A 16,231-nucleotide genomic window follows, 5' to 3' on the forward strand; every position below is an offset into this window, starting at 1 on the left:
GAGGGGATACGGTACACTTAGACGGTGTCTATGTCGACAATGACACACAAAAAACCCTCTTGTTGGTATTTTGACATGTCAGCATTTAAAATGTCGGTATTCTGACCATGTCGGCATAATGGATGTCGGTGTTTTGACCGTGGTGTCGGTATTTTGACTGTAGGTTTATGACCGTGGGTATTGTGTCTGTTGGTAAATCATACTGAACCCCTTATGAGATTGCTTGCCTGCTAAAGGCAATATGGAGAAGTCCAGCAACAATGGAAGCTACAGGGATATTGCCCAGGACACAGTCTCTGTGTCTTACTATTAGACCAGGATTATCCTTTGGTGTTGTAGTACTTCTGTATTATCAGGAAGATAAACCATTACTCAGCACTACGAGTCAGCTCACCATTGTATACACTCTCTGCCATTTAATTTAGATGTAATATATTATTACTGACAAAATATTTGCACACATTGATCCACAGTCTTGTGGGCTGACAATTGTCGCACGCTATTTTGATTGATCGTCAAGTTGTCCAAAGCAACTAATCAGGTTTTAGCTATCATTTCATGGAATGTTCTAGCATCAGATTGGTTACTTTGGGCAACTTCACTCTTTAAAGGGTATGATACATCTCCATCCTTATTAAAGGGTTTGTGCACCTTTACACAAACTATAAAAATAACTAATTAAAGCAATGTTTACCATGTTGTTTTCTGTTGTGACCTGGCAAGGTATGTGGACAAGTGGAAAATCGTTGTGGGTGGTTTCCAGTTGTCTGAGTTATCCAGTGAGGTCCAGATACGATCTGTCAAGTCGTACGTTCAGCATGAGGAATACAACCCGCGCATAGAGGCCAATGACATTGCAATGATTGAGTTGAATTCACCTGTGAAGTTTGATGATTATGCTCAGCCGGCCTGTCTTCCGAGGGCCACCCTGAACATCACCTTTTTGCATCCATGCTATATAAGTGGCTGGGGAGTCATGGCGGAGAACAGTGAGTAACTAATATTACCTTCTGCTCATGGGGAAGGGTTGGGAGAAGAATTAGTGGTATTTAGTATGTGCTTCATTTAATGTTAGGAGTAAATCCTGCTTTTTAGTTTTTACATCTAGTCACAAATACTGGGAAGATTTACTTTGACACTGTGGGGGGAATTCAATTAATTGACATGTTGCTCCTATACAATTAGTGGGGTTTAACCGCGTGCGGGCCCACAGAGACTCACGACTGGGTAAACCCTGCTAATTTACCAGGGACAGACTGAACCTTAGAGCTACTGGAAAAGTCTGAGTAAAAAAAGAAAATTGGTCCCATGCAGGAAAAAGAAACACGTGGTTTTCCTTGCGTGATTTTTGGGCATACGAAAAAGGCTATTTTATTGAATAGTCTTTCCTCGTGGCGCAGGTTTTTTTTTGCCGGCAATTGAATTGAATTCCCTACTTTAAGATGTGCCTAGTATCATCTTTCTAAAGGTGGCCACATGGGCTGATCTTGCTGCTTGGCCTAAGTGCCCAGTCACAAAATTACTATTTACTTTGTCCGCACACTTAGTTGGGATGTGATTTGCCCACCGGCATTACAAGTTTTCTGTGCAAGGGAAAATTTGCAATGCCAGTGGGCAAATGATTACCGTAAATAGCTGATACTGTATGTTGGTATCACCATGGTATCCGGCTGCGGGGCCAGATTAACAATGGGGCAGATGGAGCAACATCTCCCAGCCTTCACAGAAAATAGGCCCATCGTCATGATGACCAACGACAAGATGGCCACATAGTCGTCCAATAATCATAAATATTAAAATTGTATTTCTAGTTCCTTATGAAAATTACGCAATTTTTATACTTTTACCTATTTAGGGAGACATTGGGTCTGATAGTTTAGAGATGTACATGCCCACATTGATCTGGTCACACCCACACAGCACTGGTCACACCCACACAACACTGGTCATGCCCCCTGGTCACAGCTCCTCTGCTTCTCACAATAGGCTTTGATCATGTTTATTTTTTTATTTTTATTAAATTTGCAAAAATCTAAAAAAATCTTTTTTCACATTGTCATTATGGGGTATTGTGTGTGGAATTTTGAGGGAAAAAAATATTTATTCCATTTTGGAATAAGGCTGTAACATAACAAAATGTGGAAAAAGTGAAGGGCTGTGAATACTTTCCGGATGCACTGTACTTATTCTACACAATGTTGTGTCTGTGGCCAGATCTAGGGGCCCATTTACCATTGATCGCATATTGAATGCAATCTGGACGACAACTTACCGCCCAGGATCGCATTGCAGTATGTGTTCTTTCCGTCTGGATGTAACATACAGCACGTGCAGGTACAGGGTCTCCCAAAGGAGCCTGTCCCTGCGATGTTCTCAGACGGCTGCCGGGGGGTCTGCACATGAGCGGATATATGTGACCGCGCTGCGCAGAGCCCACGTTCGGGGAGGGTACCGGAGGAACCTTTGCCCGGCCACAAGTGCGGTGAGTAGCCCATAGGCCACAAAGGGCTACCGCCTCATCTTCAGATGGCGGTAGCCCCAGGGACCAATATCGGGAATGCTTCGCATTCCAGATATTGGTAAATTTGGCAGCATCACATCCCCATAGAAACCAATGGATGATGCGGTTATGGGCGGCAATGGAGGGATCGCAACAGGTATCAGAGATACCTGCTGCGGTCCCGCCTACATACATTCAGGAGATACCATATATTTGCGGCTAACCCCTGAAAACACCTGTTCTAGTCGAAAACACCCCGATACAGCCACAAATATACTTTGATAAATGGGCCCCTTAGTGTACAATGATGCTCTCACCATCTCCACAGGTGTGGAAACAGCAGATGTCCTACAGGAGGCTAAGGTGAACCTGATTGGACTGCAGAAGTGTAACAGCTCTAAATGGTACCATGGGAGTATCCGGAAGTACAATCTGTGTGCAGGGTATGAGGAAGGTGGTATTGACAGCTGCCAGGTAGGACACACAAAAATAAATCAAGTTTGATAAAGTAAATATGAAAACATTGAATGCTCTTATTTTATCTTGTTTTTGATTATTGTCTAGTGATTGGTTACTCTTCTAATGAGAAAAAAAATGCACATGCTGCTAATCCTCCCAGAGCTACATATCTAGTGAGACAAAGGGGATATCCAATTAATAGTAGTAGTAATAATAATAATAATAATAATAATAATAATTGTTATTATTATTTTATTTATATAGCGCTCTTTCTCCAATAGGACTCAAGGCGCTTAACAGATACATAGGATAATATAGTACAGAAAATAATAAAGTACAGAAAAGCTTTTCATAAAATACAGAAGCATGTAGATACTAAAGGGACATTATGGAAATGCTTGAGTAAACAGGAAAGTCTTGAGTATACTTTTGAAGGATTCTATAGTTGGGGCCTCTCGCACTGTGCGGGGAAGTTAGTTACATAGAGTCGGAGACGCATGACTAAAAGCTCGACCCCCAGAGGAATTACAGGAGATTCTAGGTACTGCTAAAAGTCCTTAATCTACAGATCGCAATAATCGAGTGGGGCAGTATGGGGTCAGAGGCTGCTTCAGGTACCTTGGGCCCTGGTCATGTAGTGCTTTGAAACTCAGTAAGCCAATCTTGAAGATGATTTGCCATCTTACAGGCAGCCAGTGAAGGGAGTAGCGGATGGGTGTTATGTGGCTAGAGCGGGGCTGGTCGGTTAACAGCCTGGCAGCTGTGTTTTGCACCAGCTGTAAGCGGTGCAATTCTTTTGCTGGGAGACCAAGGTAGAGGGCATTACAGTAGTCTAATCGAGATGATACAAATGCATGTATGACATAATCTGAGGGAATTAAGTGCTTGATTCTGGCTATGTTCCCAGGTGAAAGAATAAGGATTTGATTGTGGCTGATATCTGATGTTTGTGTCAAGCCACCATCCAGGACAACGCCAAGATTCCGCACACGATCAGTGGTTTGTAATTCTGAATCCCGAGTGTAAGTCCAGTTGGTTGGCTATGCTGCAGTCTTGTCCTTTGATGTTGCGGTCCTATCATAAGGACCTCTGTTTTATCTGGGTTCAGTCGCAGCCAACTGGCGCTCATCCACTCCTGGAGCTCAGCTAGACAGCCATTTAGGGTTGCTATTGGGTTATCCATGCCTGGAGCAAAGGACAAGTACAGTTGTGTATCATCTGCATAGCAGTGGTAGACCAGGCCATGGCACCTGATTATTTCACCCAGCGGGAGCATGTATACTGCAAAAATGATGAGGGATAGTATAGAACCTTGTGGGATACCACATGGAAATGGCACTAATGGTGATGAGTATACTCCAGACGATACTCTCTGTGACCTGCCTGTGAGAAATGATTTGAACCAGCTTAGGACTGTGCCATCCGGTCCACAAAAATGTATCAGTCGCTCAATCAGAAGCCCATGATCCACAGTATCAAATGCTGCAGAGAGATCCAGAAGGATTAATATTGAACAGTCACCTCTGTCTCTTGCCATCAGAAGATCATTTAACACACACACCAGGGCTGTTTCAGTGCTATGTCTTCTTCTGAATCCTGATTGGAATGGATCATAGATATCATGGGTTGTCAGGCGTGTTTCCAGTTGATTTGCAACCACTTTCTCAATAACCTTTCCTAGAAAGATACCGGTCTGTAGTTGGTCATGCAGTCGGGATCTAAATTAGTTTTTTTAAGAAGAGATCTAACAATTGCTTCCTTTAGGCGTCCAGGAAAAATGCCTGTCTGCAAAAAATCATTGAACAATTTTTGCAAAGACAGGACCAATTATATCCATACAACCTATTAGAAGCTTGGTTGAGGCAGGGTCCAGATAACAGGTGGTGGGACGCAAACTCCGAGCAATTTCAGCAATGTCCTTTACATCCACTCGGTCAAAGCTGGTCCATGAAGGCAGGTGGCTTATATTGGCGGTCTTTGTAGTTTGGCACTCCTTTGATGGCACTGTAAAGATTCCAGCCCGGATGGTGGATATTTTATCTGCAAAGAAGTTTGCAAACTCGTTGTATCTTGCCTGGGAGAGGGTTTCATCAGTCTGCAGGCATGCTGGCTTGCAGAGCATTTCCACTGTGCGGAAATGTTGAGCTGGCCTATTGTTTGCTGCTGTGATCTCATTTGACAGAAACTGTGATTTCTTACGGGTGATTGTCGATTGATATTCTTCATTATGCTTTTATTAGTTTTATTTTGTCATCCACTAGGTTAGTCTTCCTCCATCGTCTTTTCTCTGACGTCCTAGTGGATGCTGGGAACTCCGTAAGGACCATGGGGAATAGCGGCTCCGCCGGAGACTGGGCACAAAAGTAAAGCTTTGGGACTACCTGGTGTGCACTGGCTCCTCCCCCTATGACCCTCCTCCAAGCCTCAGTTAGATTTTTGTGCCCGGCCGAGAAGGGTGCATTCTAGGACTCTCCTGAGTTTCTAAGAAAAAGTTTAGTTTTAGGTTTTTTATTTTCAGTGAGACCTGCTGGCAACAGGCTCACTGCATCGAGGGACTAAGGGGAGAAGAAGCGAACCTGCTTGCTTGCAGCCAGCTTGGGCTTCTTGGCTACTGGACACCATTAGCTCCAGAGGGACCGAACACAGGCCGAGCCTCGGAGTCCGGTCCCAGAGCCGCGCCGCCGGCCCCCTTACAGAGCCAGAAGCAAGAAGAGGTCCGGAAAATCGGCGGCAGAAGACATCAGTCTTCACCAAGGTAGCGCACAGCACTGCAGCTGTGCGCCATTGCTCCTCAGGCACACTTCACACTCCGGTCACTGAGGGTGCAGGGCGCTGGGGGGGGGGGCGCCCTGAGCAGCAATAAAAACACCTTGGCTGGCGAAAATACCTCACATATAGCCCCCAGGGCTATATGGATGTATTTTAACCCCTGCCAGAATACAGCAAAAAGCGGGAGAAAAGTCCGCCGAGAAGGGGGCGGAGCCTATCTCCTCAGCACACAGGCGCCATTTTCCCTCACAGCTCCGCTGGAAGGACGTCTCCCTGACTCTCCCCTGCAGTCCTGCACTACAGAAAAGGGTAAAACAAGAGAGGGGGGCACTAATTGGGCGCAGTATTAACATAACAGCAGCTATAAGGGGAAAAACACTTATATAAGGTTATCCCTATATATATATATATATATATAGCGCTCTGGTGTGTGCTGGCATACTCTCCCTCTGTCTCCCCAAAGGGCTAGTGGGGTCCTGTCCTCTATCAGAGCATTCCCTGTGTGTGGGCTGTGTGTCGGTACGATTGTGTCGACATGTATGAGGAGGAAAATGATGTGGAGGCGGAGCAATTGCCGGTAATGGTGATGTCACCCCCTAGGGAGTCGACACCTGAGTGGATGAACTTATGGAAGGACTTACGTGATAGTGTCAGCTCTTTACAAAAGACAGTTGATGACATGAGACAGCCGGCTACTCAGCTTGTGCCTGTCCAGGCGTCTCAAAGGCCATCAGGGGCTCTAAAACGCCCGTTACCTCAGATGGCAGATACAGACGCCGACACGGATACTGACTCCAGTGTCGACGGTGAAGAGACAAATGTGACTTCCAGTAGGGCCACACGTTACATGATTGAGGCAATGAAAGATGTTTTACACATTTCTGATAGTACAAGTACCACTAAAAAGGGTATTATGTTTGGTGAGAAAAAACTACCCGTAGTTTTTCCTGCATCTGATGAATTAAATGAAGTGTGTGATGAAGCGTGGGTTTCCCCCGATAAAAAACTGATCATTCCTAAAAAGTTATTGGCATCATACCCTTTCCCGCCAGAGGATAGGGCACGTTGGGAAACACCCCCTAGGGTGGATAAAGCGCTCACACGCTTGTCAAAACAAGTGGCACTACCGTCTCCTGATACGGCCGCCCTTAAGGAACCTGCTGACAGAAAGCAGGAGAATATCCTAAAATGTATATACACACATACTGGTGTTATACTGCGACCAGCAATCGCCTCAGCCTGGATGTGCAGTGCTGGGGTGGCTTGGTCGGATTCCCTGACTGACAATATTGATACCCTGGATAGGGATAGTATATTACTGACTATAGAGCATTTAAAAGATGCATTTTTATATATGCGTGATGCACAGAGGGATATTTGCCGACTGGCATCAAGAGTAAGTGCGCTGTCCATTTCTGCCAGAAGGGGGTTATGGACGCGGCAGTGGTCAGGTGATGCGGATTCCAAAAGGCATATGGAAGTATTACCTTATAAAGGGGAGGAGTTATTTGGGGTAGGTCTATCAGACCTGGTGGCCACGGCGACTGCTGGGAAATCCACATTTTTACCCCAGGTAGCCTCTCAACATAAGAAGACGCCGTATTATCAGGCGCAGTCCTTTCGGCCCCATAAGGGTAAGAGGGCAAAAGGCTCCTCTTTTCTGCCCCGTGGCAGAGGAAGAGGAAAAAGGCTGCAGCAGACAGCCAGTTCCCAGGAACAGAAGCCCTCTCCCGCTTCTGCCAAGTCCTCAGCATGACGCTGGGGCTTTACAAGCGGACTCGGGTACGGTAGGGGCCCGTCTCAAGAATTTCAGCGCGCAGTGGGCTCACTCACAAGTGGACCCCTGGATCCTTCAGGTGGTATCTCAGGGGTACAAATTGGAATTCGAGACGTCTCCCCCTCGCCGTTTCCTAAAGTCTGCTTTACCGACGTCTCCCTCCGACAGGGAGGCGGTATTGGAAGCCATTCACAAGCTGTATTCCCAGCGGGTGATAATCAAGGTACCCCTCCTGCAACAGGGAAAGGGGTATTATTCCACACTGTTTGTGGTACCGAAGCCGGACGGCTCGGTGAGACCTATTTTAAATCTAAAATCTTTGAACACTTACATACAGAGGTTCAAATTCAAGATGGAGTCACTCAGAGCAGTGATCGCGAACCTGGAAGAAGGGGATTATATGGTGTCTCTGGACATCAAGGATGCTTACCTGCATGTCCCAATTTACCCTTCTCATCAAGGGTACCTCAGGTTTGTGGTACGGAACTGCCACTATCAGTTTCAGACGCTGCCGTTTGGATTGTCCACGGCGCCCCGGGTCTTTACCAAAGTAATGGCCGAAATGATGATACTCCTTCGAAAGAAAGGAGTTTTGATTATCCCTTACTTGGACGATCTCCTGATAAGGGCAAGATCCAGGGAACAGTTGGTAGTCGGAGTAGCACTATCTCAAGTAGTGCTGCGGCAACACGGTTGGATTCTCAATATCCCAAAATCGCAGCTGATCCCGACGACACGTCTTCTATTCCTTGGAATGATCCTGGACACAGTCCAGAAAAAGGTGTTTCTCCCGGAAGAGAAAGCCAGGGAGTTATCCGAGCTAGTCAGAAACCTACTAAAACCAGGCCAAGTATCAGTGCATCAATGCACAAGAGTCCTGGGAAAAATGGTGGCTTCCTACGAAGCAATCCCGTTCGGCAGATTCCACGCAAGAACATTCCAGTGGGACCTGCTGGACAAATGGTCCGGATCGCATCTTCAGATGCATCAGCGGATAACCCTGTCTCCAAGGACGAGGGTGTCTCTCCTGTGGTGGTTGCAGAGTGCTCATCTTCTCGAGGGCCGCAGATTCGGCATTCAGGACTGGGTCCTGGTGACCACAGATGCCAGCCTGCGAGGCTGGGGAGCAGTCACACAGGGAAGAAATTTCCAGGGCTTGTGGTCAAGCCTGGAGACATCGCTTCACATAAATATTCTGGAGTTGAGAGCCATTTAAAATGCTCTAAGCCAAGCAAGACCTCTGCTTCAAGGTCTGCCGATACTGATCCAGTCGGACAACATCACGGCAGTCGCCCACGTAAACAGACAGGGCGGCACAAGAAGCAGGAGGGCAATGGCAGAAGTTGCAAGGATTCTTCGCTGGGCGGAAAATCATGTGATAGCACTGTCAGCAGTGTTCATTCCGGGAGTGGACAACTGGGAAGCAGACTTCCTCAGCAGGCACGACCTCCACCCGGGAGAGTGGGGACTTCACCCAGAAGTCTTCCACATGATTGTAAACCGTTGGGAAAAACCAAAGGTGGACATGATGGCGTCCCGCCTCAACAAAAAACTGGACAGGTATTGCGCCAGGTCAAGGGACCCTCAGGCAATAGCTGTGGACGCTCTGGTAACACCGTGGGTGTACCAGTCAGTGTATGTGTTCCCTCCTCTGCCTCTCATACCCAAGGTGCTGAGAATTATAAGATGGAGAGGAGTGAGAACTATACTCGTGGCTCCGGATTGGCCAAGAAGGACTTGGTACCCGGAACTTCAAGAGATGCTCACAGAGGACCCATGGCCTCTACCTCTAAGAAGGGACCTGCTCCAGCAAGGACCCTGTCTGTTCCAAGACTTACCGCGGCTGCGTTTGACGGCATGGCGGTTGAACGCCGGATCCTGAAAGAGAAAGGCATTCCGGAGGAAGTCATCCCTACCCTGATCAAAGCCAGGAAGGATGTAACCATAAAGCATTATCACCGCATTTGGCGGAAATACGTTGCTTGGTGCGAGGCCAGGAAGGCCCCTACGGAGGAATTTCAACTGGGTCGATTCCTACATTTCCTGCAAACAGGAGTGTCTATGGGCCTCAAATTGGGATCCATAAAGGTTCAGATATCGGCCCTGTCGATTTTCTTCCAGAAAGAACTGGCTTCAGTGCCTGAAGTTCAGACGTTTGTCAAGGGGGTGCTGCATATACAGCCTCCTTTTGTGCCTCCAGTGGCACCTTGGGATCTCAATGTCGTTTTGGGGTTCCTAAAATCACATTGGTTTGAACCGCTTAAATCTGTGGATTTAAAATATCTCACGTGGAAAGTGGTCATGTTGTTGGCCTTGGCTTCGGCCAGGCGCGTGTCAGAATTGGCGGCTTTATCCTGTAAAAGCCCTTACCTGATTTTTCATACGGACAGGGCAGAATTGAGGACTCGTCCTCAATTTTCTCCCTAAGGTGGTTTCAGCGTTTCACCTGAACCAGCCTATTGTGGTACCTGCGGCTACTAGGGACTTGGAGGACTCCAAGTTGCTGGACGTAGTCAGGGCCCTGAAAATATATGTTTCCAGGACGGCTGGAGTCAGAAAATCTGACTCGCTGTTTATTCTGTATGCACCCAACAAGCTGGGTGCTCCTGCTTCTAAGCAGACTATTGCTCGTTGGATTTGTAGTACAATTCAGCTTGCACATTCTGTGGCAGGCCTGCCACAGCCAAAATCTGTAAAAGCCCATTACACACGGAAGGTGGGCTCTTCTTGGGCGGCTGCCCGAGGGGTCTCGGCTCTACAACTTTGCCGAGCAGCTACTTGGTCAGGGGCAAATACGTTTGCTAAATTCTACAAATTTGATACCCTGGCTGAGGAGGACCTGGAGTTCTCTCATTCGGTGCTGCAGAGTCATCCGCACTCTCCCGCCCGTTTGGGAGCTTTGGTATAATCCCCATGGTCCTTACGGAGTTCCCAGCATCCACTAGGACGTCAGAGAAAATAAGAATTTACTTACCGATAATTCTATTTCTCGTAGTCCGTAGTGGATGCTGGGCGCCCATCCCAAGTGCGGATTGTCTGCAATACTTGTACATAGTTATTGTTAACTAATTCGGGTTATTGTTGTGAGCCATCTTTCCAGAGGCTCCTCTGTTGTCATGCTGTTAACTGGGTTCATATCACAAGTTGTACGGTGTGATTGGTGTGGCTGGTATGAGTCTTACCCGGGATTCATGAATCCTTCCTTATTGTGTACGCTCGTCCGGGCACAGTATCCTAACTGAGGCTTGGAGGAGGGTCATAGGGGGAGGAGCCAGTGCACACCAGGTAGTCCTAAAGCTTTACTTTTGTGCCCAGTCTCCTGCGGAGCCGCTATTCCCCATGGTCCTTACGGAGTTCCCAGCATCCACTACGGACTACGAGAAATAGAATTATCGGTAAGTAAATTCTTATTTTCAGTCTACGCCCCCTTTTCTTGAGTTCACTAACACTGTTGTCGAACCAGGGAGCTCAACGTTGTGGTTTATGAGGTCTTATACGCACAGGGGCGATAATATCAATTGCAGCCATAACATCCCTATTATAATAACGGACTAGGGAACAGGGATCTTCACAGGCACCCAGGTATAGCAGAGAGATCCAGATTCGCTGTTAGAGCCTGGGGAGTCATACCCCTCCACGGGCAGAGATCTAATTTGAGGGGTTGCAACTGAGAACCAAAGGGAGTGGTGGTCTGACCAGATGACTAGGTTTATATTTAGGTCAGTGACTTCTAACCCAATCTGAAAGACAAGATCAAGATTGTGGCCACTTTTATGTGTGGTTACCCACAATAAAACATAGGGAGTGAAAAGCGGACATTTTTTGCGATTTTACCTGATGATGTTTCACTTATATTTTTTTTACAGTTTATCATCCAATTAGATCACCCATTAAAAAATAAATTTTCTCACAAAAACACACAGGTTCAGTTCCTCTGCTCATGCTCATGGTGATTTTAACATTAGGGAAGAAGCTTGTACTGTCTAATTGGATTCGTAGCTTCCCACCCAGATTGGAACAGCTGAAAACTTCTCTGTCATGTGCTTTGAACGTCAGTCCACCCTCCCTGACCTGGATAATAAGGGTACCCTGTTTTATAAAAAATGGGGCCCATTTATTGAGACTTTTGAGCACTCCCATCGCCAACATGTGTTACGGTTCTTTGATGAGATCTCTTGGAGCACTTAGCAGAGGTTATCCTCTGTCTAATAATCATCTGCACCCACCCTTTCCTATTTCCCCTTTTTACTTTGGAGGTTAGACACTTGAGCACTCCTCCTCCCCCCATTCCCCCCACCCCTGTCCTCTCCCTTCCCTATAGTCATGTCCTCAGTCCTTTGGGTTTGTTATTTGTGTCTCTTGTTTATTTAGAGGTTTGCTTTATGACTATTACTAATTTACTATGTTTGGTGACTTGACTCTTTTTGTATAATCTCTGGTGGATTCAGTCTGAAATACTGGAGGTTGAGATCCCGGCGGTTAGGAGACCGACGCCGGTATCCCGACATTCAGAATTCCAACGGCGAGCACAGCAAGTCCCCAGGTGGGCTCGCTGCGCTTGGCACACTTTGGGCCTGGTGGTGAGCTTAGCTCACCACACTATTATATTCCCCCTTCGGGTGGTGGCGTGGACCACCACCCGAGTGGGAATACGGGGCTTGGGTCGGGATTTCAACCACTGGTATTTACACAGCCGGGTTATTAATTGCATCTCTCTCTGATTGATAAAACCCCTGTTCTGTATATCATTACTGGATTCATTCCCTTACTTGATATGATGGACTATATTTGGTCCTTATCCCGTCTTATTACTTGACTCTGTTTCAGATTGGAATGTGGTCCTGATGTATTATCACATTGTCCTATTGCTGTATCATTGTCATTTGTTATTGAAAAATTCAATAAAAACACTTACAAAAAAAAACACACAGGTTCAGTGAAACCTGTATGTTTTTGCCGGCCACAGTGCCGGTAGGTGTGCAAAGACACATACCTAAAATTATCGTTACATCATCATCAGTCATTTTAAAGTACCATCCCTAGCAACTCATATAAGTGCGGTATCCAAAGAGAAAATTAGATGCTTACACTAAAGGTAATTTTTAATCTCTTTTTTTTTTTTACAAAGGTCAGCCATTATTCCCTCATAGCATAGTCAGAAGTGGAACATTGGCCAGTCCTCGTTTCCACACCTATATCTGCCCTTTTTCCATATTATAAAGCTGGTGCAATATTATTCATTTCTCATTGCCGCTTATCACGGCAATAAGAAATAATGGTTTGTCCGAATGTACCATTAAACACGTACAGTACAGTACATGTGATTTCTTAGTTTTTTTATTTTTAATAAATTTACAAAAATCTCAAAAAAACTTTTTTCATGTACACATTGGCCCTCATTCCGAGTTGTTCGCTCGGTATTTTTCATCGCATCGCAGTGAAAATCCGCTTAGTACGCATGCGCAATGTTCGCACTGCGACTGCGCCAAGTAACTTTATTATGAAGAAAGTAATTTTACTCACGGCTTTTTCTTCGCTCTGGCGATGGTAATGTGATTGACAGGAAATGGGTGTTACTGGGCGGAAACACGGCGTTTCAGGGGCGTGTGGCTGAAAACGCTACCGTTTCCGGAAAAAACGCAGGAGTGGCCGGGGAAACGGTGGGAGTGCCTGGGAGAACGCTGGGTGTGTTTGTGACGTCAACCAGGAACGACAAGCACTGAACTGATCGCACAGGCAGAGTAAGTCTGGAGCTACTCTGAAACTGCTAAGTAGTTAGTAATCGCATTATTGCGAATACATCGGTCGCAATTTTAAGAAGCTAAGATTCACTCCCAGTAGGCGGCGGCTTAGCGTGTGTAACTCTGCTAAATTCGCCTTGCGACCGATCAACTCGGAATGAGGGCCATTATGTGGTATTGTATGTAGAATCTTGAGGGGAAAAATGAATTTATTTCATTTTGGAATAAGGCTGTAACATAACAAAATGTGGAAAAAGTGAAGCGCTGTGAATACTTTCCGGTTGCACTGTACGTAAGGCAGCCACATGGTCTTCCATTAACACATTCATTAGACATTATGCCTTTGATAGCTTTGCCTCTCCTTAGTAAAAAGCACATGGCAGCCTGCCTGGAGTTTGCCAGAATGCGCCTGAAGGACTCTCAGACCATGAATTTTGAGGGAAAAAATAAATTTATTCCAGTGTGGAATAAGGCTATAACATAACAAAATGTGGAAAAAGTGAAGCGCTGTGAATACTTTCCGGATGCATTGTACAGGGACACATGCTCTGAAAGAAGTCTGTCCCTGCAACCAGGGCCGGTGCAAGGTCTCTATGCACCCTAGGCAAAGCTTCAACCTGGTGCCCCCTAACCTGCAACCCCCCTGCAGGAGGTGCCGTGGGGGCGCCCCTCTGGAGCCATAGTTACATCCGCCTCCTATATGCCTTCACATGACTTGATGTTATTTATATCGGCACAGAGGAAGTGCTGAGGCATTATGTGGTACAGCCTGACAATGGTAGCTGCACCTGGTTAGACCCGCAGCAGCAGCCAGCGCAGTGTAAAAGGAGGAGGCCGCATACAGAGACATCCTTCAGTTTTTTGCTAGATGAATTCAGTGACGCCCTCAAGGAGCTGATGCCCCTAGACAGCCGCCTAAAGCTGCCTAATGGTAGAGCCGGCCTTGCCTGCAACGCATTAGAAGAGAATGTAGTTAAAAGGTTGACATTTACCAGTGTCAACAGTTACGATGTCGCAATGGTTACTATATTCACAGGGAACGCACCAAAAGTCTTAAATTTGTCAGAAGGGTTAAGGTTAGGCTCTAGAAGGAGGGTTAAGGGTAGGGATTAGGGATAGGGAAAAAATACTGGAATGCCGGAGGATCGGAGGTTTGATCTGTAAGTGACCCTGAAGACGATGCTGGAGCCGCCAGGAGAAGGTAAGTCACTGCTGGGCCACCAGGGACAATATGTCGACATTCATCACTGTCCGTGTCTACATGTTGAATGTTGACATGGTCAATGTCGACATTAACAACTTGACATTTTCATGTCAACGTGATGTCAACAGGGCATGCTACTATTCCTGTGCGCTTTGCTGACCACGGATGTGTGGCTGCTCATTGCCAGGTGCAGTATGGTGCGGTAAGTTTCTCACAGGCTACAATCGCTAGCTCCTTCTAAAGAAACCTATGGGGCTGCTTGTGCAGTGGAAAACAAAGAACTGCAGTAGATATCTCCGATATCTCCCACGACCCCATATATTTGTTTGATATTTAACATTTGTGGGTACCCCTAGGAGAAGTGCTAGGGACATATCATTTAGGGGCGTTAATCATACATTTTGCAATGATGGGCTGACTTTTTGTAGTAAGCATTGCTTGTTTCGTAGCTACATACAGTTTCCGGTGTTTATACTGATCAGGGGCATCAAACATTAAGGGGGATATGTAATTGCCTCTGCAGCCCCCCGCAGAAAATGCAGGCTCGTGTGCAGAACGGGCACTGCGCATGTGCCCACATCTTTTTTGTAATTTTTGCGGTTGGAGCGCGATCTGCGATCTAACCAGAATCAGCCCCATTGTCCTTAAGGTGCCCTAACGGTCCAGGTTTTAAAGATATCCATTCTTGTGCAACCTAGTTTTGCCGTGTAAATGATGACCACTTGTAATCATTGGGCAGACTAGCCGGAATTCTTCCATTGCCTGCATCATGCAAGTTATTACATTTCCCCCTACATGCAATATCTATTACAGTCTAATAATAATAGTAATAATTTATACTGTAAATAAATAAAAAAGTTGAATTGCACAGGAAAGGGTAAAAATGTACTGAGACAAAAAAAATTGAACATTTTTATTCCAAAACAAAATAAATGTTTTTGAATACACGATGCATCTTCCCTAGTAATGCTTGCTACAACCCAATGTTTTCCCATAGGAACTATCCAGCACCTGTTAATAGTTTTCTTTTTCCAAAAAACCCTTGCAGGGTGACAGCGGGGGACCCCTCATGTGCCTGGATAAAGCTACCTCTAAATATCACGTGATCGGGGTGACAAGCTGGGGCCGCGGCTGTGCCAAGTCACACAATCCCGGTGTCTACAGCAGCACTAAGTACTTTCTGAAGTGGATCCTGGGAAAAATGGCTGATTCCTCCAGGCAGGCACCTGTCCAGAATAGTGCGGGAAACACATCACCGGTTACAGAGAAATGCTGCTCCTCCTCCTCCAACCCTGTGTAGTCAGAGAAGCTCACCCCATTCTGCTTTTCTATATTCATCTATAAAATGATCTCAGCAGAACTCTGCGGTTTGTTGTTGTGACAGAACTGGGCCTGTCTGCAAATATGAAATCAATTCCGAATCTTACAGTAATAACACTTTATTATACCATCACCTTCATTTTTTTAGTTACTGCTCAGTGAAGCCACGCCAGGCACTATACCGACGCCGGGATCCCGGCCGATTCGGAGCCCGACAGTCGGCATGTCGACTAAGAGGAGCTATTCATACTCGTGGGTGTCCATGACCGTGCCCGCTGCGTAGCAAATGCTGCGTGGCGAGCTCCGTTGCGCTTGCCCCCTCGCTAGCAATCTAAAGATTGAGATCCCGGCGTCGGTATGGTGACTGGCGGGATTCCATCGCCAGTCACCCGAACCCATCCCGTTTAAATAACTAATGACATTAAGGTACCCAGGGGCTAAATCCATTTTGAATGTCACAA

General features: G+C 46.3%; 1 protein-coding gene across 7 annotated transcripts in view; it reads left to right on the top strand.

Annotated features, from left to right (window-relative positions):
* NUDT8 (nudix hydrolase 8) overlaps positions 1-16,231 on the top strand; it is a 165,402-nt gene that overhangs the window by 84,976 nt on the left and 64,195 nt on the right. For all 7 annotated transcript variants that reach the window (XM_063958397.1, XM_063958400.1, XM_063958401.1 and 4 more), the window contains 2 exons: positions 724-989; positions 2,829-2,974. In XM_063958397.1, the coding sequence (XP_063814467.1) occupies positions 724-989; positions 2,829-2,974 (412 nt within the window). The remainder of the gene's footprint in view (positions 1-723; positions 990-2,828; positions 2,975-16,231) is intronic.

Source organism: Pseudophryne corroboree, chromosome 3, assembly GCF_028390025.1.
Source record: "Pseudophryne corroboree isolate aPseCor3 chromosome 3, aPseCor3.hap2, whole genome shotgun sequence".
Lineage (NCBI taxonomy): Eukaryota > Metazoa > Chordata > Amphibia > Anura > Myobatrachidae > Pseudophryne > Pseudophryne corroboree.